At 49.2% G+C, this 22305-nt stretch overlaps 1 protein-coding gene across 1 annotated transcript; it reads right to left on the reverse strand.

Moving 5' to 3' along the window:
- Positions 1 to 5318: 5318 nt before the first annotated feature.
- LOC308668165 (2-acylglycerol O-acyltransferase 2-A-like) lies at positions 5319 to 20058 on the reverse strand (the record flags this gene model as incomplete). The annotated part of the gene is made up of 6 exons (XM_081327865.1): positions 5319 to 5684; positions 6897 to 7096; positions 13205 to 13379; positions 14511 to 14712; positions 16517 to 16695; positions 19965 to 20058. The coding sequence occupies 6 exons, from the start codon at positions 20056 to 20058 to the stop codon at positions 5530 to 5532; spliced, it is 1005 nt and encodes a 334-aa protein (XP_081183991.1). The 3' UTR covers positions 5319 to 5529.
- Between the last annotated feature and the right edge of the window lie 2247 nt (positions 20059 to 22305).

The raw sequence follows: 22305 nt of genomic DNA on the forward strand, positions 1-22305 counted from the left end.
GAAAATGAAGAATGTATAACTTATATTGTATTTCACATTATATCATATTAGCTTATCTCTTATCTTATACCTTTATCTGATACCTTCCTCTTATATCTATTTCTTATATTACTTATACTGTGTATCTTGTATATATCATATTAAATCCTATAAGATCCTATATGTGTTGTTATCATCATCATCATCATCATCATCATCATCATCATCATCATCATATTATTATTATTATTATTATTATTATTATTATTATTATTATTATTATTATTATTATTATTATTATTATTATTATTATTATTATTATTATTATTATTATTATTATTATTATTATTATTATTATTATTATTATTATTATTATTATTATGCTCAGGATCTCCATAAAGAGGAAAGTCGGGCGAAATAATAGGCTGATCCTAGGAGTCTGGAGGAGGGGAAGGGGCGGTTTCAGAGGTCCGGATCCTTCGCCTCCCAATCTCCCCTTCCCACCTTACCCTGGTGCCGGTCCCGCCACGGGAAGCCCCCAAAGGAGTATGGAGTATGCCTGGAGTATGCCCTTACTTTGATGATGTATTGATTGCAGGAAAAACCGAGGAAGTCCTAGCAGAGAGACTGGAAAAGGTACTGGGGAAATTTAGAGCTGCAGGGCTCAAATTAAAAAAAGAAAAATGCTCCATTGGGGTAAAATCCACTGAATTTTTAGGATACAGGATTGATGCTCAAGGCATACATCCTACTGAGGGGAAAATTAAGGCAATCAAATTAGCTCTAGAACCAAAAAATAAAGCAGAAATTCCAAGCATTTTTAGGTCTCATAAATGTTTACCATACATTCTTACCACACAAAGCAGCCATAGCTGAACCATTACACAGACTACTTGACAAAAAGACCACCTGGCAGTGGCAGGAACAACACAAACGGAGTTTCCAAACACTGAAGGACATACTGTCCAGTAGGTCCACAGTCACCCACTTCATCGAGGGCGAACCAATATACTTAGCATGCGATGCATCACCATAAGGGGTGGGGGCAGTGATCAGCCACATGGATAGCAATGGGGAGCAAAGGCCTATAGCATACTATTCCAGAACTCTGACCAAGGCAGAGAGGAATTATGCACAAATCGACAAAGAAGCACTGGCAATCGTGGCAGGTGTAAAGAAGTTCCACGATTATGGTAGGAGCTTCACAATATTCACAGACCACAAACCCCTCTTAGGTCTGTTCACAACCGACAAACAGACTCCCCAGATTATGTCACCCAGAATGCTGAGATGGTCAATCTTCTTATCAGCATATACATTTTCCATCAAACATAGACCGGGGAAGGAAATGGGCCATGCAGACGCCTTAAGCAGGCTACCCCTACCAGTCACAGACACGGACCCAGCTCCAGTGGGCCAGATCTTCACACTACAAGAACTCCCAGAATGCCCTCTGACGGCCAGGGACATCGCCACTGCCACCAGCAAGGACCCAATACTAAGCAGAGTAGCAGCATGGGTCCAAGGGGGGTGGTCAAAGGAAAGCCTAGACCCAAAATTTGCGCCATACGTCAGAAGAAGGGATGAAATGTCATCACACTTAGGGTGTCTACTATGGGGAAACAGGGTAGTAGTGCCAGAGAAGCATAAGGACAAGGTCATCCAAGAACTACACGAGGGACACCCGGGGATTGTTCGCATGAAAGCATTGGCCAGGAGTCATCTGTGGTGGCCGGGATTAGACAAGGCAATCGAGGATAGGGTAGCAGGGTGTTACCAGTGCCAGAAGTCGAGGCCAGAACAAGCACACGCACCAGTACACAGGTGGGAGGCAACACACAACCCCTGGTCCCGTATACATATAGACTTTGCGGGGCCCTTCCAGGGCCAGACCTTCTTAGTAGTGGTAGACAGCTACTCCTGGTGGTTAGAAGTAGTGCCTGTTAAATGCATGACGTCTGCAAAGACGATACAGGTCCTGAGGGGACTCTTTGCCACTCACGGGTTACCTGATGTAGTTGTATCCGACAATGGTCCTCAATTCACATCTAATGAATTTCAGGATTTCCTCAAGGCCAACTGGATTAGGCACGCAACATCAGCACCCTTCCACCCCTCCAGCAACGGATTGGCTGAAAGGAACGTGAGGACAACCAAGGACGCTCTGCGAAGAATTATTGTTGGGGACTGGCACCAAAGACTGGCTCAGTTCTTGCTGGCACAGCACACAACACCGTGCACGGCAACTGGAAAAAGCCCAGCGGAAATGAGGTGGGGCAGAAGGCTGACAACCAAATTAGACAGGCTTCACCCAGATAAGTTGACAGCGGAAACTGAACAGGACTGCTCAGCCAGATCGCTGAACATTGGGGACTTAGTGTGGGCCAGGAACTATGGCCAAGGGGACAAGTGGACACAGGGAGTGGTAGTTGACAAACTGGGGCCTCTATCATACATCATAGAGGGGGAAGGGGAACGTCAGATCAGGAGGCACATTGACCAACTCAGGAAAAGGGCTCCTGAGAACACCCCATTGGGCCCCGGAGAGACTCAATCACTGCATAACAACACACAATTCGAACCACTTCAATATCAGATGCAGACGACCCAACTGAACACGGTGGGCCGGGTCAACCCACCAGCGGCCAGGTCCCAGAGGTCACCCTCGAGTGGGGCAGAACCTACTGAGGTTACCACAGTCAGTGCCGAGGGTTCTCACAGGAGCACCGCAGCCAGAGGGTCCCCGGCAAGGGGGGGTCCCACAACAGACCAATAGGCCAATCCTGGAGAGGAGCAATAGGCCGGACAGTCCACCCGGGAGATACCCTGTCAGGGAACATAGACCTCCGGCATACCTAAGGGATTATGTAAGAAAATAATTCCACAATTGGGGGGGGAAGGGGTGTTATTGTTGTGATTCAGGGTCAGCCTGTGGGTTCGGCAGTTGGGTTGGACGACTCAGAGGAGGAGGGGGGTGTTGAAGAGCTTGCTGAGGGGATTGGACAGCTTGATGAGAGCCCCCAGCCAGGCCCCTCTCATCTGGTCACGACGCAGACCCAGCTGTGTGAGCCTGACAGCGTGGATGAAGATGACCCACAGCTGGCCCTGTTCAAGGACGCCCGATGCAGGAGGCAGTCAATCAGGAGTAAACAGAGGAAGGCAATGGGGCTCCTCGGAAGGAGGCAGAGAGAAGCCACGCCCTGAACTGTATTTAAGGGGGAATGCGTGGGAGGGCTGGTTTGCTGAAGGCAACCACTTGAAAAGCTCCTGTTTCTTGTTTTGTGTCTTGTTCTATTTGTTTTTGTAGCAATAAATTTGGCAGGCGTAATTCCAGCCTCTTGCCTTCTTGTAAAAGGGGTTGTCCCTGCTTTTTCTGCAGGGCCGGTAGCAGGCTGGTACAGAACAGTTATGTACATAGTTAATCAGCCTGGGATTGGTCACTCCTACTGGCGGGAATTCCTGGACACCGGAAGCTACCCAGGACTTGCCAGTCCCAGGTCTCCACATGCAGTCAATAAAGCAATGTAACCTGAATCCGTCTCCCTGTTAATGTCGTCGATCTGGACACAACACCCTCATTCTGTCTTTGTCTGGTCCTAGGTCCCCCCCTCTTTTAAGTGACCCCCTCCCATGTGTATCCCCCTCTTTCTGCCTGTCCCTGGTCCTGGGTCCCCCCCTTCTCGGCTCCCCCCACCGGGGCATTCCTGGCCTGGGAGCCCCCTCCCCTCCCTCCGCGGCCCCTCCTCGCCGGACGGGCGGAGGGCGGAGGGGGGGCACAGCCTCACAATGCCCGGGCGGCGCGCAACGGCCCCGGTTCCTCCCGCCCGCCCAGCTCCGCCCCGGGCAGCTGCTCTAAAGGGTGGTACGGCGGGCGCTGGGCTGGGCTGGCCGAGCCGAGCGGGGCGGTGGAGATCGGAGCGCCGCGCTTCCCCCTCGGCCTGCCTTTCCTCCTCCGCTGCCCGCTGCGGCATGGATGGGTGCTGAAGTCATGAAGACGCTCCTCGCCGCCTACACGGGGGTCCTGCAAGGTAGGGCGGGGGACTGGGGGGCCCAGAGGATGCCACGCATCTCTTTGGGGGCTCCTTCCCCACGTGGATTCCCGTGGCGGGACCGGCGCCGGTGTAAGGTGGGAAGGGGAGATCAGGAGGCGAAGGATCCGGACCTCTGAAACCGCCCCCTCCGCCCCAGATTCCTAGGATCAGACCTGGATGGGATTGGGCTGCTCGGTGGGACGCCTCGAAAGAAATAATAATAATAATAAAAACAACGGATGATCATGATAACACATATAGGATCTCATAGGATTTAATATGATATATACAAGATACACAGTATAAGTTATATGAGAGATAGATATAAGAGGAAGATATCAGATAAAGGTATAAGATAAGAGATAAGCTAATATGATATAATGTGAAATACAATATAAGATATACATTCTTCCTTTTCTTCCAATTCTTGTCCAGTTCAGGCTATAAATGCTCTTGCGAACTCAAAAACCTATTTTTAATCCCCATCCCTATAACAAAAAAAAGACCGATACAGAACAGGGGTGAAGAACGAAACAGTCTGACAGCCACTGGGATAGGAAGAATTTTTTCCTGTTTGATTTGTCACTTGCAGATTCTTTTTCTTAAACAGCTTGATTAGAACTTTTAAACCAGGGGTCTTCAAACTTGGCCCTTTTATGACTTCAACTCCCAGAATTCCTCAGCCAGGCATGCTAGCTGAGGAATTCTGGGAGTTGAAGTCCACAAGTCATAAAAGGGCCAAGTTTGAACACCCCTGTTTTAAACGAGCGAGATAAAAATTAACAGGAACCAATAATTAAGATAGAAAAGGAGGGGGGGAAGCAAAGAGTGAAACAGGTTACAAAGCCAAAAGTGCAGAATTAAGCAGAAATATACCAAAAAAAATTCCAACTTTTTCCCCACAAGACGTAAATATCAGCTTCCAGGAACCTCTTAATCTAAATTGACAACATAGCTTTCATTTTTGTTTTCTATCCTATCTAATCATCGAATGCATATTTCGTAATTTCATTTTTTCCCCTGCTTCACACAGAAAGTCCCAAAGGGGATTCCAATCGGCATTAAAATGAATCTTTTCTCTAATCCACGGGTGGCTCATATATGTAGCCCCTTTACCAACGGTGGACTTCAACTCCCAGAATGCCTGAGCCAGAATTTCCTTGGCTGGCTCAGGAATTCTGGGAGTTGAAGTCCACAGGTCTAAAGGGGCCACATTGATCACACTGAATAAAACCAAAGCTGCCAATTTTTGCCATCTCTGCCGGTTCCATTGACTCCACCATCCTTTCTTCCATTGTGGGCCGTGTGAAATCTTTTCACTGTTATGCCCACAAAAGTCTCACGACTGTTATCCTAAATAAAAGCAAATCTGCGTGAGGTTTTATTTTTTCCCAGCGATTTGTCCGTTGGCCCAAAAGGAATATATATCTGGGTTTCCATGGAAGATTCGCTTGTCTCTTGCGGCTTCGATGTTTTCAGATCATTGTTGCCGGTGCCAAAGTTTGTGGGTTTTGGTGCCTCATATGAAAGAGAGATGCTTGTCTTCCGGCACGTTGTACTTCAATTTATGATCCTCAAAGAGCTTGCAAAGCTCCTCCAAGTATCTCTTATGCAGCTCATCAACTTCGTCTTGGCTGGGATTGTGCTTCTTCCCCACTTGAATGGGTTTTCCCACTGGAGGGACCAAAAAGGATTTAATTTAATGTAATTTAATTTAATTTATTCTGTTCTGTTCTGTTTTGACCTGTTCTGTTCTGTTCTATTATTTCTATTCTATTCTTTATTTTATTATTCTATTCTATTCTACTCTATTCTTTATTTTATTTGACAACCTTTTTATTTTATTTTATTACTTCATTTTGTTATTTTATTTTATTTAAACTTGTGTTCCACCCATTTCACCAAAAGCAACTATAGGCAATGTACAGACATTGTTTAAAATGCACTACAGATAGTCCTTGACTTACAACAGTTCGTTTAGTGACTGTTCAAAGTTACAACGGCACTGAAAAAAGTGACTTATGACCACTTTTCACACTTACGACCGTTGCAGCCTCCCCAGGGTCAAGTGGTCAAACTTCAGAGGATTGGCAACTGGCGTGTACCTACGACGGTTGCAGCGTCCTGGGGTCACATGTAATCCCCTTTTGCGACCTTGTGACACGCAAAGTCAAGAGGGAAGCCAGATCCACTTAACAACCGTTTGATTTAACTTAGCAATTGCAGCGATCCACTTAAAGAGCGTGATAAGAAATGTTATAAAATGGGACATCGCTCATTTCACAAATGTCCCAGCCACAGAAAAGTCGGGCACAACTGTCATAAATTGAGGACTTTCTTTTCTTCTTTTTTTTCTTTTTCTTTAAATATTTTACTAATTTTCCAATTTTACGTTTGAATATTTAAAAAGCAACGTGGTGACTGGGCTAATAAATAGTTCAATAGCAAAATCTTAGTGCAAATCTCAGGTTACAACATCAGATATTTCCTCTCTTTTTCCCCTTAACATTTACTGTCTCGTATTCGAGTTAGCACATTTCTAATTATATCAACTCAATTAAAAACATCATTAGTACATTTATCAACATTTTTAGCTTATCTTAATTACATTCAATCATCATAAACAATCCCTATCCTGTTATTAATTTTTACTCAATTTTTAATTTCTCATCGATATTCCAATTTAACCTTTAATGTTTATAAGTCGAGGACTTCGTGTAATGTCGCCTTAGCAGATCCGGTTGTGCTTCCTCTCTCGCCTACCTGGGAAGGCTAATAAGAGGAAACCTCGAACAATCCTCAAAGAAGGAAGAACGCATCCAGCAGATCCCTCCTCGTTTTACTTGCCTCTCATTTCTGGATGCCATGGGAGAAACACGGACTTACCCACAGTGAAGATCGGCTTCCGGTATGGAATCAACCCAAAGGTGTACTGGAAGATCCCTCTGGCATGGAAGAGAGGCAGCGAGATTCCCATGATCTTCTGCAAACGTTCTTGTGTCCACCTCAGCCAGGATCCTTTGGGGTTTTCGACCTGATCATACAGCTCGTTCTCTCCAAAAGAGAAGACAGGGACAAGCGGGGTGCTGGGAACGGAGAGGAAGCAGAAGGAGAGACGAAACCAAACCGGTTGAGATAACTGAGGAAGGCTGGGTGGCTGCAAATAATGGATCCCAGCCCTCTTTCTCAACTTTTGCATGTTTAAGGGAAACAGGCTAATACTTCGTGTGATCTTTGGTGGGATTCAAATCTGTGACCAACCGGTTCTCTGCATGGATGCCGCTTCCAGACATCCATTCTGGGCCTGGGCAACAAAGAATTAGCTACTGGTTCTGCCGAAGTGGTGCGAACCGGCTGAATTCCACCACTCTATCTGTCTATCGTCTGTCTGTCTATCTATCTGTGTGTCTGTCTATCACATTTATCTATCTATCTACCTATCTTATCTACCATATCTATCTATCTATCTATCTATCTGTCTGTCTATCTATCTATCTATCTATCTATCTATCTATCTATCTATCTATCTATCATCTATCTATCTATCTATCTATCTATCTATCTATCTATCTATCTATCTATCTATCATCTATCTATCTATCTATCTATCTATCTATCTATCTATCTAGTGGTGGGATTCAAATCTGTGAACCACCGGTTGGTTCTCTCTGTGGATGCCGCTGTTCTGAACCAGCCTGCTACCGGCCTTGCAATAAGGCAAACCCCTGTTCAAACAGTAGAGACTGGAGAGCGTCTGAGGCTGAAAAGCGTCTGCCAAGATTTATTACTCAAACAACAGAACAAGAAACAAAAACACTGGAACTTGAATCTTCAAACGGAAGGGTTGCTTTCAGCAACCAGCCCTTCCCCAAACACTCCTTTTATTTAGAGATCAGGGCGTGGCCTCCCTGTGCCTCCTCCCGAGGAGTCCCACAGCCTTTCTCTGTTTGTTCCTGCTCGACTGCCTCCTGCGTCGGGCGTCCTTGAACAGGGCCAGCTGTGGGTCATCATCCTCCGCACTATCGGGCTCAGGCAGCTGAGAAGAGGGCCCCGGCTGGGGGCTCTGCGAAGCCTCCAAACCATCATCAGCCGGTTCGTCTTCCACACACTCCTCCTCCCCCTCATCTGAGTCATCCGAGACATCTGAGCCGGCTGCCGGACCCACAGGCTGGCCCTGAGTCACAACACTATCCCGCACCGCAGGGCCCTTCCCCCGGGGCTGCCGATCCGGATGCGGTCGAGATGGGAATTGTTCGTGAAAAGCAGTCACCAACGCAGGGGCATGAACGGCGGTCGCGTCTTCCCATGTGAAGTCCTCCGGCCCGTACCCTTTCCACTCGATCAGGTACTGGAAGCGACCTTTCAGCCAACGGGAATCCCTGATGCTGGTGACCTCGTACTCAGGGGTGCTGCCTCCATCACGAGGTCCTGATGGGGGAGGTTCCGCTTGGCGAAGTGGACAAGCCGGTTGTTTGGGGACCAACAAGGACCGATGGAAGACGGGGTGCACGCGCAGGGAACGTGGCAGAGTTAAACGATAGGCGACCGGATTGATGACAGCCTCGACTGGGAACGGTCCAAGGTAACGGTGGTCCAGCTTCCTCGCCGGCCGTGTGGATGGTAGGTTCCTGGTGGACAGCCAGACCCGATCCCCCACCGCTAGTGGAGGCGTATCCCTTCTCGACCGATCGGCGAACCTCTTGTAGTCGGCCTTGGCCTTCTCCAGCTGCCGTCGCACCAACCGATGGATCGCCTGTAACTCCGCCATGAAGTCGTTCACTGCCGGCTCCGGTGAGTCCACGGGAGAAAGGGGGAAAAACCGGGGGTGATAACCCACATTGGCCAAGAATGGTGTCATCTGCGTGGAGGTGTGCTGCGAGTTGTTAAAAGCAAACTCGGCTATGGCCAAATAGTCCACCCAATTGTCCTGCTGCAGGTTAACGTAGCAGCGCAGATACTGCTCTAAGATACCGATGACCTTCTCGGTACCCCCGTCAGTTTGAGGATGATGCGCGGACGAGAGGCAAACCTTAATGTCCAACGCACGCATCAACTCCTGCCAGAAGCGGGCTGTAAACTGGGCCCCCCTATCGGAAACGACTCTATCGGGAAGGCCGTGCAGCCGGAACACCTGTTGGATGAACATGCGACTAGTGGCGCGAGCTGACGGTAAGCCGCGACAGGGGATGAAGTGCGCCATCTTGGTCAGCATGTCCACCACCACAAACACTGTCGTGAAGCCGGAGGATGGGGGTAGATCCATCAGAAAGTCCATAGACACAGCCCCCCAGGGTCTCTTGGGTGTTGGCAAAGGCTGCAGTAAACCAGGCGGGGCCCCTGTCGCTGACTTGGCCTGCCTGCATGGGATGCAGGAGGTGACATAAGACTGGACGTCGTGTCGGACTCGGGGCCACCAGAAGGTACGGGAGACCAGGTTCAGAGTCTTGAACAGGCCAAAATGCCCCGCAGCCGGGTTATCATGACACTGGCTGAGGACGAGTCCCCTGAGTGGCCCTCCCGGAACATAGAGCCGGTCACGATAATACAGAAGTCCATCCGTGACCGACCAAGGCGAATCTGGCCCCACCTCTTCCTTCCGCTGAGCCACCCACGCCTCCTGCTGCTGCGCCTCCCAGATCCGAGCCCGTATATCAACCGGCTCCCGCACCGCAGCAAAAGACTCGACGGGGATCACTGTCCTGGGCAGAAGCTTGTCTTCCACTCGGGTGTATTCGGGCTTCCTGGACAGAGCATCCGCTCTCTGATTGTGCCCGCTTCGTATGTACCGCACCCGGAAGTCAAACCTCGCAAAGAAAAGGGACCACCGGATCTGGCGTTGGTTCAAATTCTGAGCGGTCTGCAGGCTTTCCAGATTCTTGTGGTCCGTCCGGACCTCGATTTGATGCCGCGCCCCCTCCAGATGATGCCTCCAAGCCTCGAACGCCGCCTTGATGGCCAACAGCTCCTTCTCCCAGATGGTATAGTTGCGCTCCGAGGGGTTCAATTTCCGAGAGTGATACGCGCAAGGGAAAAGGGTACCGCTGGGCGTCGTTGCCTGGAGTAACACGGCCCCAATGGCAATGTCGGAGGCGTCCGCCTCCACGACAAACGGCCGTTGCAGGTCGGGATGCTTCAAGATGGGCTCCTTCATGAAAGCGTCCTTCAAAGCCTGGAACGCCTGTTGTTCGGGGGCGTTCCACTGGAACCGAGTCTTCTTCTGCAGGAGCCGGGTGAGGGGGGCTGTCAAGGCAGCAAAGCCAGGGATGAATGTTCGATAGTAGTTGGCAAATCCAAGAAGTCGCTGAACATCCTTCACGCGACGCGGGGGTTGCCAACTCTGCAACGACTCAACTTTACTCGGCTCCATGGCGATGCCCTCAGGAGAAATGCGGTGACCCAGGAAATCGATGGTCACCTGGTAGAACTGGCACTTCTCCAACTTGGCAAACAGCCGATGTTCCCGGAGGCGCTGCAGGACCTGACGGAGATGCTGATGATGCACTTCACGCGACGGGGAGTAAATCAGGATGTCGTCCAGATAGATCACGACAAACTGGTCCAACAGATCCCGAAAGATGTCGTTCATAAAATGCTGAAACACAGCGGGGGCGTTGGTCAGGCCAAACGGCATCACCGTGTACTCGAAATGTCCATAGCGAGTACCAAACGCCGTCTTCCACTCATCACCCGGCCGAACCCTGACGAGGTTGTAAGCTCCACGCAGGTCCAGTTTCGTGAAGATCTTAGCCTCCCGGAGTCGGTCCAAGAGCTCGGGGATGAGGGGCAGCGGGTAACGGTTACGCACCGTGATGGCGTTGAGTTTCCGGTAGTCACAGCAAAGCCGTAACTCGCCCGACTTCTTTTTGACGAAGAGCACGGGCGCAGACACTGGCGAGGACGAGGGCCGGATGAAACCACGAGCCAAATTCTTTGTCAGGAAGTCCCGCAATGCAGCCAACTCGGGCTCCGACATGGAGTACAAACGCCCCACTGGGAGAGGCGCATCAGGGACTAGATCAATGGAGCAGTCATAGGGCCTGTGCGGGGGTAATTGATCCGCCTCTGACTCGCTGAACACATCAGCAAAGTCGGACAGTTCGGGAGGCAAGGAAACCCCTGGGGAACCCTCCACCTGGCCGGCACAGATATGGCGGGTGTGGTCCACGCACTGCAAACTTGGGAAGGTGACCAAGTTCTGAGACCAATAGATCTGTGGATCATGCGCCCGGAGCCACGCCAGTCCCAAGACCACGGGGAAGTGCAGATCCGAAGTGATGTAGAACTGGATGGCCTCCACATGGGAGCTGATGGCCATACACACTGGTTGCGTGGCGGCCGTAATAGGCCCGGACAGGAGCACTCGACCATCGATAGTCTCCACTAGCATGGGCGGATCCACCGGACACTGGGGAACAGCCCATTTGGCCACAAAGGCCGAGTCCATAAAGTTTGTGGTAGCCCCAGAGTCAATTAAGGCATGGACCGGAATCCCCTCTGGCTTGCCAGGAAGGATCAGACGTGCCTCCAAAATCAAATGCCGTGGAGGTTCACAGGCACCATCGGAACGGCGTCGCTCGGTGTGGTCGTTGTGGGTCGCCCGATCTATCACACCGTCTAGATCGGGCTCGGGCCGTTTCCCGACAGCAAAGTAGGGGACTTTCTCGGGGCAGGCTTGGTCACTGATGCCCGCTGACGCTTCTTTGGGCAAGAAGCAGCCAAATGTCCAGGGTCCCCACAGTAAAAACACAACCCCCCCGATCGTCGTCTGTCCATTTCCGTCACCGATAGACGGGACCTGGCGGCACCCAGCTCCATTGGCTCCTCCCTCTGGACTGGGGGCTCACGCTCAACAGGGGCGGCAGGGGTCTGTGGGGTGGCACGGCGACTCTTTCGCTGCTGCAGCCGGGCATCGATCCGCAGACAAAGATGGATCAGCCCATTCAGGTCTGAGGGAATGTCCACGCGGGCCAGCTCATCCAACATCTCCTCCGACAATCCATCCTGGAAGGCATCCACGAGCGCAGCCTCATTCCAGGCGGAATCCTGGCTAAGCAGCCGGAAATCGCTGATATAGGCCTGTAGGGGGCGCTGACCCTGCCTCAGAGCTTTCAGGCGTCGGGTGGCAGTCTGCGCCTTAATTGGGTCCTCGTACATGAGGCGCATATGGTCACAAAACCCCACAAAGTTATCCAACAAAGGGCTAGGTTGTGCCAGCAGAGGCGTGCCCCAACGAGCTGCATCCCCCGACAGAAGGCTTAACACGAATCCCACCTTATCCCGGTCAGTGGGGAAATCAGCTGCTCTCACGCTGATAAAAAGCTGGCATTGTCCCAGGAAGGCAGGAAACAGTTCTGGATTGCCAGCAAATTTATCCGGCATAGCTATCTGACATTTCCTCCTGGGTGGGGGTGCAGCATGTACCTGAGCTTGCAGTTGAGCCACCTGAGCTGCCAGCAAAGTGAGTTGCTGGGTGAGCTGAGCATTCTCGGCACGAAGCTGCTCCATCGTAGTAATAAGGGGTGGGAGGCTGAAAGCAAACTGTTCTAAACCAGCCTGCTACTGGCCTTGCAATAAGGCAAACCCCTGTTCAAACAGTAGAGACTGGAGAGCGTCTGAGGCTGAAAAGCGTCTGCCAAGATTTATTACTCAAACAACAGAACAAGAAACAAAAACACTGGAACTTGAATCTTCAAACGGAAGGGTTGCTTTCAGCAACCAGCCCTTCCCCAAACACTCCTTTTATTTAGAGATCAGGGCGTGGCCTCCCTGTGCCTCCTCCCGAGGAGTCCCACAGCCTTTCTCTGTTTGTTCCTGCTCGACTGCCTCCTGCGTCGGGCGTCCTTGAACAGGGCCAGCTGTGGGTCATCATCCTCCGCACTATCGGGCTCACGCAGCTGAGAAGAGGGCCCCGGCTGGGGGCTCTGCGAAGCCTCCAAACCATCATCAGCCGGTTCGTCTTCCACACACTCCTCCTCCCCCTCATCTGAGTCATCCGAGACATCTGAGCCGGCTGCCGGACCCACAGGCTGGCCCTGAGTCACAACAGCCGCTTCCGGAAGTCCATTCTGGGCCTGGGCAACAAAATATTAGCTATCGGTTCTGCCGAAGTGGTGCAAACCGGCTGAATCCCACCACTGCATGTGATGTACATTGTACAAGAAGTTCAGGACCCCCCAGAAGCTTCTCCTACTCACCCATTCTCTATGGCCAGCCGAACGAAGCCCTTGCGGTTCTCTAACAAGAGGGTGTAAGCTCCAGGACGGGCATCTAGGGCTTCTTGGGCCCCTCCCACGGCTATGATTACAACATTCCCACCTTCCTTCTTCCTCAAGACATAGGAAACAGATTCCCTGTCCGAAGGAATTAAACCTGGGTGAAGCAAAGCAGGAAAAAGAAGAACATTAAAGCCCTGTACAACACACACACACACACACACACACTAAATAGCCTTAACAGAGAATAACAGAGCTGGAAGGGACCTTGGAGGTCTTCTAGTCCAGCCCCCTGCTCAAGCGGGAGACCCTACTCTTTCAGTCTCAAGATGTTGAGACTTTGGAAAAAGTGCAGAGAAGAGCAACTAAGACGATTGAATGCCTGGAGGTTAAAGCGTATGAAGTATTGTGTAGTGGGTTTTAGACCGCATGGAATGACGCCAGACCAATGAGTACAGCATAGCAGCTCTTTATTGATGGTAGAACTATACTGAGGATTTGGGGTTACCTGAGTCCTTATATATACCTGGCCAGGTATCCACCTGGCCAATCCATTTGAACCTGGTATTCCCACCGAGAAATAGCCCAATCCGCATTAGTCCCGGTACAGCGCCACCTGGTGGTATAAGTAGCACTGTTGCTATGTTGTCCCCCAAAACCATACACAACATGAAGAACGGTTGCAGAATTTAGTTTTGGCTAGTTTAAGGAAAAGAAGAAATAAGAGAGACATAATAGCAGAGATGGAGTATCTGAGGGGCTGCCACAAAGAAGAGGAGAAGAGCAACTAAGACGATTGAAGGCCTAGAGGCTAAAGCATATGGAGAACGGTCGCAGAATTTAGGTTTGGCTAGTCTAAAGAAAAGAAGAAATAAGGGAGACATTATAGCAGAGATGGAGTATCTGAGGGGCTGCCACAAAGAAGAGGAGGGGGTCCAGCTATTCTCCAAAGCGCCTAAAGGCAGGACAAAAAGCAATGGATGGAAACTAGTCAAGGAGAGAAGCAACCTGGAACGAAGGAGAAACTTCCTAACAGTGAGAACAATCAACCAGTGGAACAACCTGCCTCCAGAAATTGTGGGTGCTCCATCACTGGAGGTTTTTAACAAAAGACTGGACAGCCATTTGTCTGAAATGATACAGAGTCTCCTGCTTGAGCAGGGGGCTGGACTAGAAGACCTCAAAGGTCCCTTCCAGCTCTATTATTATTATTATTCTGATTGATTGATTGATTTTGCTCTTCCAAAAGTTTCCCAATGAATCAGAAACCCCTTTAAAGTCGGCTTACCTATACTCATCAAGTAATCCCGGAAAACGGGGACGCGGAATAAAGTATTCAACGTCATCGGGTGAGGCTTCAGGCCTGGGAACTGCTTGGAAAAACCGGTGGCTTCGGTGCAGAAATTAAAGACGCCAATCGCCATGATGCCGTGAGGGTGAAGGCCGAAGATGTAGTTCTTGGATGGATCCAAATCTGCCGTCTTCACTAGCTGGAAGACCAAAGACATTTAAGATACTTGTTCCATTTCTTATTTATTTATTTTATTTATACCCAGCCTTAATTACTTCCCCTCTTCCTTTTATTAGTGGGATGATGATGATGATAAGGATTCTGTTGCTTTGCATGTGTTTCCTCACCAGAGACAAATTCCTTGTGTGTCTAATCACACTTGGCCGAATAAAGGATTCAGTTCAATCCGATCCAATCCAATTCCATTATTTTGGGCAAAAAAAATCCACATATCCAGCCCACTTTGCTCCTTCTATTTTCCCCACAACAACAACCCTGTAAGATACGTTGGGCTGAGAGAGAGAGAGAGAGAAAGAAAGAGGGAGAGAGAGAAAGAGAGAGAGAGGGAGAAAGAGAGGGAGAGAAAGAAAAAGAGAGAAAGAGAGACAGAAAGCGAGAAAGAAAGAGGGAGAGAAAGAGAAAGGAGAGAGACAAAGAGAGAGAGAGAGAAAGAGACAGAGAGAGAAAGAGAGAGAAAGAGAGAGAGAGAGGACCAAAGTCACCCAGGCAGCTTTCTCCCCAGAGAAAGAAATATTTTGGGGACTATTAAAAAGGCAGAATATTTTATTTCCCCAAAGGAATAATGGAGAAAATCTTAGGCAGAAACAACTCCCTCACAAGTCTCTCTGCCCCAAGCAGAAACCAGCTCTGTAGAAATGCTGGTTTGATAATCCTTTCAGAAAGACTTGAGCCAGGAAGCTTGGAGCTGATGGGATTAGAAAAACACTCCTAGAACCAGCAACCCCTCACCCCAAAATCCAACACAGGACATAGCTGTCAGCCACAACCCCAGGGAAGCAAGATATGACCTTTAGGACATAATAAGATTAACCCGCCACCGTCAGGATATCAAAAGGGCACACTGGACCTCCGGTCAAAGTTCATGCCACAGGAACAAGAACGAGTCCAAACACAAAAGCCCAAGAAGGTATAAAAACCCACCACTCCCAGCAACATGTGGTCAGCTGCTCCAGAGCCACATTCAATAAACAAGAACCTTCTGTCAGCCTCCATTTTATTTTTTCCTGGCCTGGACTGGACCCTGATGAAGATTTTTCTTTCAACAATGCCTAAGCAGGACTAGAACTCAGCATCTCTTGGTGATTGGCCCAAAGTACCCAGCCAGCTTTCATGCCCAAGGCGGGACTAGAACTCCTGATCTCCTGCTTTCTAGCCTGATGCCTTAACCACTAGAGTCTAGACCAAACTGGCTCTTTTATGCTGTCTCAGCTCTGCTTTGTAAGAAAGAGGTTGAAAGGATGGGTTATACTGGGTTGGATTGTATGGCCTCTAAGGTCCCTTCTGACTCTTTCATTCTATGAGGCTAAGATGACCCTTCGCCTTGTTTCTCAAAGCACAGCTGCCTTTTCCCCCCCTGCCACACTCATTGATCTGAGCACATTATTTATTTTATAAATAACCTAGTTTTTTCCCCCTCCTGAACTTCCAGGCTCCTTCTGCTCACTGCATTTCATTGATCATCAGGCGCATCAAGCAGATCCCAGCTGTTTAGTAGCCACAGGGCAATGAGCACTGTGAAAACTGCTCACTTTTTTCAGGACCGTTGTAACCTCAAGCGGTCACTAAATGAACGGTTGTAAGTCAAGGACTCCTTGTATCAATCTCCCGTCATCTCCTTGACAGCCTCTTTCTCCAGCCCATTATGCAGCTGGAGGCTGTGCTGCCTCTTCTCTGCTTGTCCCCTACGCAGCATCTCTTCGTCCCCGTCTCCCAAGGTCTTTCTCCCGTACCATTATACTCCTTCCCTCTAGGGGGACACGTACCGTGATCGGGAAATAGTCTTTCATGTATCGCCAGACAACGCTGTTCCGCATCCAGTGGGCGCGCCGCCCCCCTTTTCTTGGGGTGTCCCAGTCGAACGCCCACCAGGCAGCATAGAGGGCGCTGATCAGCCAGAAGCGCGTGAAGAGGAGGAGGATGAAGACAGCAACGGAGCACGGACCTGGAGGAAAAGAAGGGAGAACTGTTAGGGGTCTTTCACATTAACACGTTTGGTTCCCTAATCGGGAATAACAGAATAACAGAGCTGGAAGGGACCTTGAAGGTCTTCTAGTCCAGCCCCCTGCTCCAGCAGGAAACCCTACTCCATGTCAGACAAGTAACTGTCCAGTCTCTTCTTAAAAGCCTCCAGTGATGGATGTCCTGCAACTTCTGGAGGGAAGCTTGTTCCACTGGTTAATTGTTCTCACTATCAGGAAATTTCTCCTTAGTTCGAGGTTGCTTCTCTCTTTGTGCAATTTCCATCCGTTGCTTCTTGTCCTGCCTTCTGGTGCTTTGGAGAACAGCTTGACTCCCTCTTCCTTGGGGCAGCCCCTGAGATATTGGAACATCGGCTATCCTGTCTCCCCTCACCCTTCTCTTCATTAAACTGGACATCCCCAATTCCAGCAACCGCTCCCTATATGTTTTAGCCTGCAGTCCCCCGATCATCTTTGTTGCTCTTCTCTGCACTCTTTCTAGAGTCTCAACATCTTTTTTACATCGTGGTGACCAAAACTGGATGCCATATTCCAAGAGTGGCCTTACCAAGGCATTAAAAATGGTATTAACACTTCACGTAATTTTGATTCTATCCCTGTGTTAATGTACTGTAGGAAGGTGTTGGCCTTTTTGGCAGCTGCAACACATGGCTGGCTCATATTTAAGGGATGGTCCACTAAGACTCTGATGTCCGTTTTGCAGTTACTGCTATTAAGCCAAGATTCACCTAGTCTGTAACTGAAGTGTGGAAAGGTGGTTTTTTTAAGATATTGGACAGTTATGCAATCCTGTGTTGGTCTCTCCCAAACCTAGATCAAATGTTAGTGAACTACAAAGATTATTTGGAGGTGGGTGAAACTTTGAATGTAGTTGCTCGGGAAATCTGGGTGTTGAAATCCCCAAGTCATAAAAGAGCCAAGGTTGCCTACCCGTGGGTTAAATGAAGAGACCCAGACTCATTGGAAATCTCACACTGCGGTGAAAAAGGACATGCATTCAATTTCACATCTATTAAGATTGTCGGCCAAGCAGGGGGAAAAACAGCCAGAGAAAATATTGAAGCCTGAGAAACGGGACCTTTGTCAGCCAATAGGCATGCTGATTTATTACTGCCTACCAGGTACTTAGGAGCCAAGGGCGTGGCAATTAACAACTTAATAGCTGGCCACAAACACCCTAATTAGCAACTAAAAGCAACACACAACCAGGCACCAAATAAATACAACCTGAAGAACAGATCAGTGTGCACACCTTCTGGATAGAATAGAATAGAGCTGGAAGGGACCTTGGAGGTCTTCTAGTCCATCCCCCTGCTCGAGCAGGAGAACCAGGGGTGGGATTGTATCTCCAGTCTACAACACAGTCCTTTCAGCAGTTCCAAGAAGGCTCCACCCCCATTTCCACCACTCAGGTGACCCTGAGGACACAGATAAACCTTCAAGTGGCCTCAACAACTTGCTAAAAGCAGGCAAATGACCAGTGTTTACTGCAAGGGGTATAAATCCTTCCATTCCCCAACATCCAGTCAGAACCTGAGGAAGCTTCTCGGATGAGAAGTGAAACATCTTCAAAGGAAAAACAAGAAAGTCTTGTAGTTGCCTCTTGAAAAATCACCTTTGGGACAGTTATGACCTTTGAGGATAGAGATGCACCCTTGGCAACAGATGCCAAATATTTGGGGACAAGAAGTGCCCCCTTGATCTACGCTTCCAAACTGACCCCTGTTCATTTTTTCGATGGAAAAACATTTCAGTGCTCTATTTCAAAATAAAAGCAGCATGGTAAGTTGACGTCCACAAGTCATGAAGGGGCCATAGTTCCCCCATGCTGGCTCAGGAATTCTGGGAGTTGAAGTCCACAAGTCATGAAGGGGCCATAGTTTTCCCCATGCTGGCTCAGGAATTCTGGGAGTTGAAGTCCACAAGTCATGAAGGGGCCATAGTTCCCCCATGCTGGCTGAGGAATTCTGGGAGTTGAAGTCCACAAGTCATGAAGGGGCCATAGTTCCCCCATGCTGGCTCAGGAATTCTGGGAGTTGAGATCCGCAAGTCATGAAGGGGCCAAGGTTGCCTACCTCTGTCCTACCCCCTGAAAACCTTTTTTGCACGGAATTTCTCTTGGTAAATCAAATAAGTGCTGGTGGTGAGTAGAAATGCAGATTTACCCCCCTGCCTCCCATGATGCAATTTAGAATACAGAATAACAGAGAGTTGGAAGGGACCTTGGAGGTCTTCTAGTCCAACCCCCTACTCAAGCAGGAGATCTTATACCATTCCAGTTAAACACTGTCCAATCTCTCCTTAAAAACTTCCACGGAAGGACCCCCCACAATTTCTGGAGAAAAGTCACTCTGCTGATTCACTGTTCTCACTGTCAGGAAATTTCTCCTTCGTTCCAGATTGCGTCTCTCCTTCATTCGCTTCATCCAGGATATGTTATAAAGGTAGTCCTCGACTTACGACCCTTATTGAACTCAAAATGAAGCGAGAGAGCTGTGAAGTGAATTTTGCCCTGTTTTACCCCTTTCTTGCCACAAATGAAACAATGCAGTTAAGTTAGACACACGGTTGTTAAGTGGATCTGGGTTTCCCCGTTGACTTTGTCAGAAGGTCACAAAAGGGGATCACCTGACGCCCCCCCCCCCGGGGACACTGCGATCGTCATAAATATGAATCGGTTGCCAAGTGTTTGCAATTTTGATCACCTGACTGAGGGACTGCTGCGACGGTTTTCAGCCTGAAAAATACTGTCATAAGACACTTTTTCCAGTGCCGTTGCGATATCGGTCACTAAATGAATTGTAAGTTGAGGCCAACAGGAAAGAAAACCAGATCCCTGCCTGAGGGAGCTTGCAAAACAGATCCCTGTCCATCTCAAGAGTCTTATTTCGGCAAAATCTACCCCTCGGTTTTGATGCGCAATGCAGCCACCGGTGGAGATTTTTCTGGCAACCCCCAACTCCTGGTCTGTGGACCGGTATATGGCTGTGGCATGCCAGCAACCGGTCCGCACAAACAAGCCAAGCCCCATCCGCGGGATGCTGGCAGCACACAAAACCACACACCCTCCGGTCCGCGGAAAAACCTCTCTCCACGTAACCAGTCCCTGGTGCCCAAAAGGTTGGGGTCCTCTGCCTTAAGACAGCCCCCCCTTTCCTCCTGCCCCCCCCTTGGTAACCTCCATATCCTTAAAAAGGTCCCCTTAATTAGGAGTAACCATCTCTTTTTTTACCCATGCACAAAGCACAGAAGACCCATTGAAGCACGGCAGCCGTCTGAAGCCGTCTCTCCCACGGGATGTGGCGAGAAGCGAATTCAATCTTCATCCTAGCAGCCGAACCCGTTCCAGTGTCTTCGGACTGAAGACGTTGACCCAGTGTTGTGGTGCTGGTCGCGGGAGAAAGGGGTAAAGTCTGTGGCTTCTGCCCGTCCAGCAGGAACAGGGTGCTGGGTGCAATTACAGTAATTAATGTGGAAATCTGGAGGAAACCCGGCCCCTTTTTTGGCACACTGGACTGGTTAGGTGTGTAGGGCTGGGTCATAAATTCTTGCTTCTCTGTTGTGTCTCAACCACCTCACCCAAAAGCAGCAGAAAAGTTCACGAGAACTTTTGGAAGGGACCCATCTTCCTTCTGGTACGCCTTCTCCTCTTCGCAAAGATGCCAACGGCGCATTGGAAAGCACGCTGCACCCCTCTTCATGGATTTATTAGATTCTTTTTAACCTGGCTTTATTAGTTTATAAGTAATACAAAGGGGCAAACATACATAATATTCCTTCTTCCCTGCCAACCCCAGAACAACAACCCTGTGAGGTGGGATAGGCTGGGAGACAGAGGGACTAGCTCAAAGTCTCCCAATTGGCTTTCATATCTCCTAAGGCAGGACTAGAACTCACCTTCTCCTGGTGACTGGCCCAAAGTCACCCAGCAGGCTTCCATGCCTAAGGCGGGACTAGAACTCACAGTCTCCCAATTGATAGACGAGCACCTTAACCACTAGACCAGACTCCTATGCCCAAAGCACCTTTAAGGAGCCACTCCTGGGTCGGAGTGTTCTGCAGAGCCAGCTCTCCCGTTTTTCCAATGCTTCTTCCCACGGTCAGAATCCTCAAATATTTGAAATATTGGATTGCTGGTTTTAGAGCCTGCCTTGTTATGGAGACGGCAGAAATGTTGAAGCCGATTTTTTTTCCATCCGGCGTGTCCTTCTGTCCCGAGGGAACGTTCCAGGTTGCCTGGTGTCCCAATCCGAAGACGTCCAGCGGTGGTGGGTGAATGGCCATGCTTTGCACTTTGCAGAGGGCTATAGAGAGAATTGTGCAAGGAGAGGCGGGGCATTTACCCACCCAGACACCACTTTGTCCTAACTAAAAAAAACCCCACAACCCACACGAAACCTTTGCCAGGTTATTTCCTTCTTTACCTTGCAGAAGAACATTCCAGAAGATTAGAAAAATTAATGTCCTGGACTTACAACCGTTCATTTACTGAATGTCCAAAGTTACCACGGCACCCAAGCGATTGATGACCATTTTCCACACATGACAATAGATGCAGCATCCCCTGTGGTCACATGATCAAAATTCGGACACTTGGCAACCGACCTTCCTTGCCACTGCTGTTAAGTGAATCACGGCAGCTGTTAAATTATTAAGACGGTCATTCAGTGAAACTGGCTTCCACCATTGACTTTGCTTGTCCGAGGGTCGCAAAAAGGGATCTCGTGACCCCGGGACGCTGCAACCGTCCTAAGTACATGCCAGCTGCCAAGCAGGAAAACCAACTGGGTTGACTTTGGACCAATCGCCAAGAGATTATGAGTTCTAGTCCCGCCTTAGGCAGGAAAGCCAACTAGGTGACTTTGGGCTTGTTCCTCTCTCCCAGCCCAGTCCACTTCGCAGGGATGTTGTTGTGGGGAAAAAGGAGGAAGAAGTATTATGTATACCAAGTGCCTTGAGTTATTTACAAAGTAATAAAAATGGATTAAAAGTCTAAAGGAAAAAACAAAAAAAAATCAGAATTTACTGTCCAAAAAGGGGGCAAAAAGATTCCCAACAATGTAGAATTAATGTGGTGCCTCTCTAGGAACACAATGAATATTTTGGCACCCATTGCCAAAGCCACATATGGAGCCATGTGTAAAAATAGAGCAAACTGGCATAACGCAGGCCGTCAAGAGGAAGCCACAAAAATCACATCGCAAACGCAAGACGAATGAATTTGGGGTAGGTAGGGGAGCAAATCTAGGTTTGGATTCCTGGTTAGAGGTGATACTTTCTGGAGCGTTGTCATTCTGCCAGCTCTCTGCTTTGCCCACCCCCGGAATTGAACAGATTCTCGGGTGCCTCTTTTGGAGAACAAGATCTCAAGAGAAGAGAATAATTGTGGCTCCAGGTTGAACTGTGGGGTCCTTGGTGCTCTCTTGAGCTTGGTTGTTTTCTGGTAGATGTTTCATGTCCCAACACTCAACAGTGCACTGATGATGTGACCTAGCTGGCTCAAGAAATGTCTGCCAGAAGACACCCAAGCTCAGAGAGCACCAGGGACCCCACAGATCTTCTCTATCACTCCT

The sequence above is a fragment of the Vipera berus genome (assembly GCF_964194415.1).
Source record: "Vipera berus genome assembly, chromosome: 4".
NCBI lineage: Eukaryota > Metazoa > Chordata > Lepidosauria > Squamata > Viperidae > Vipera > Vipera berus.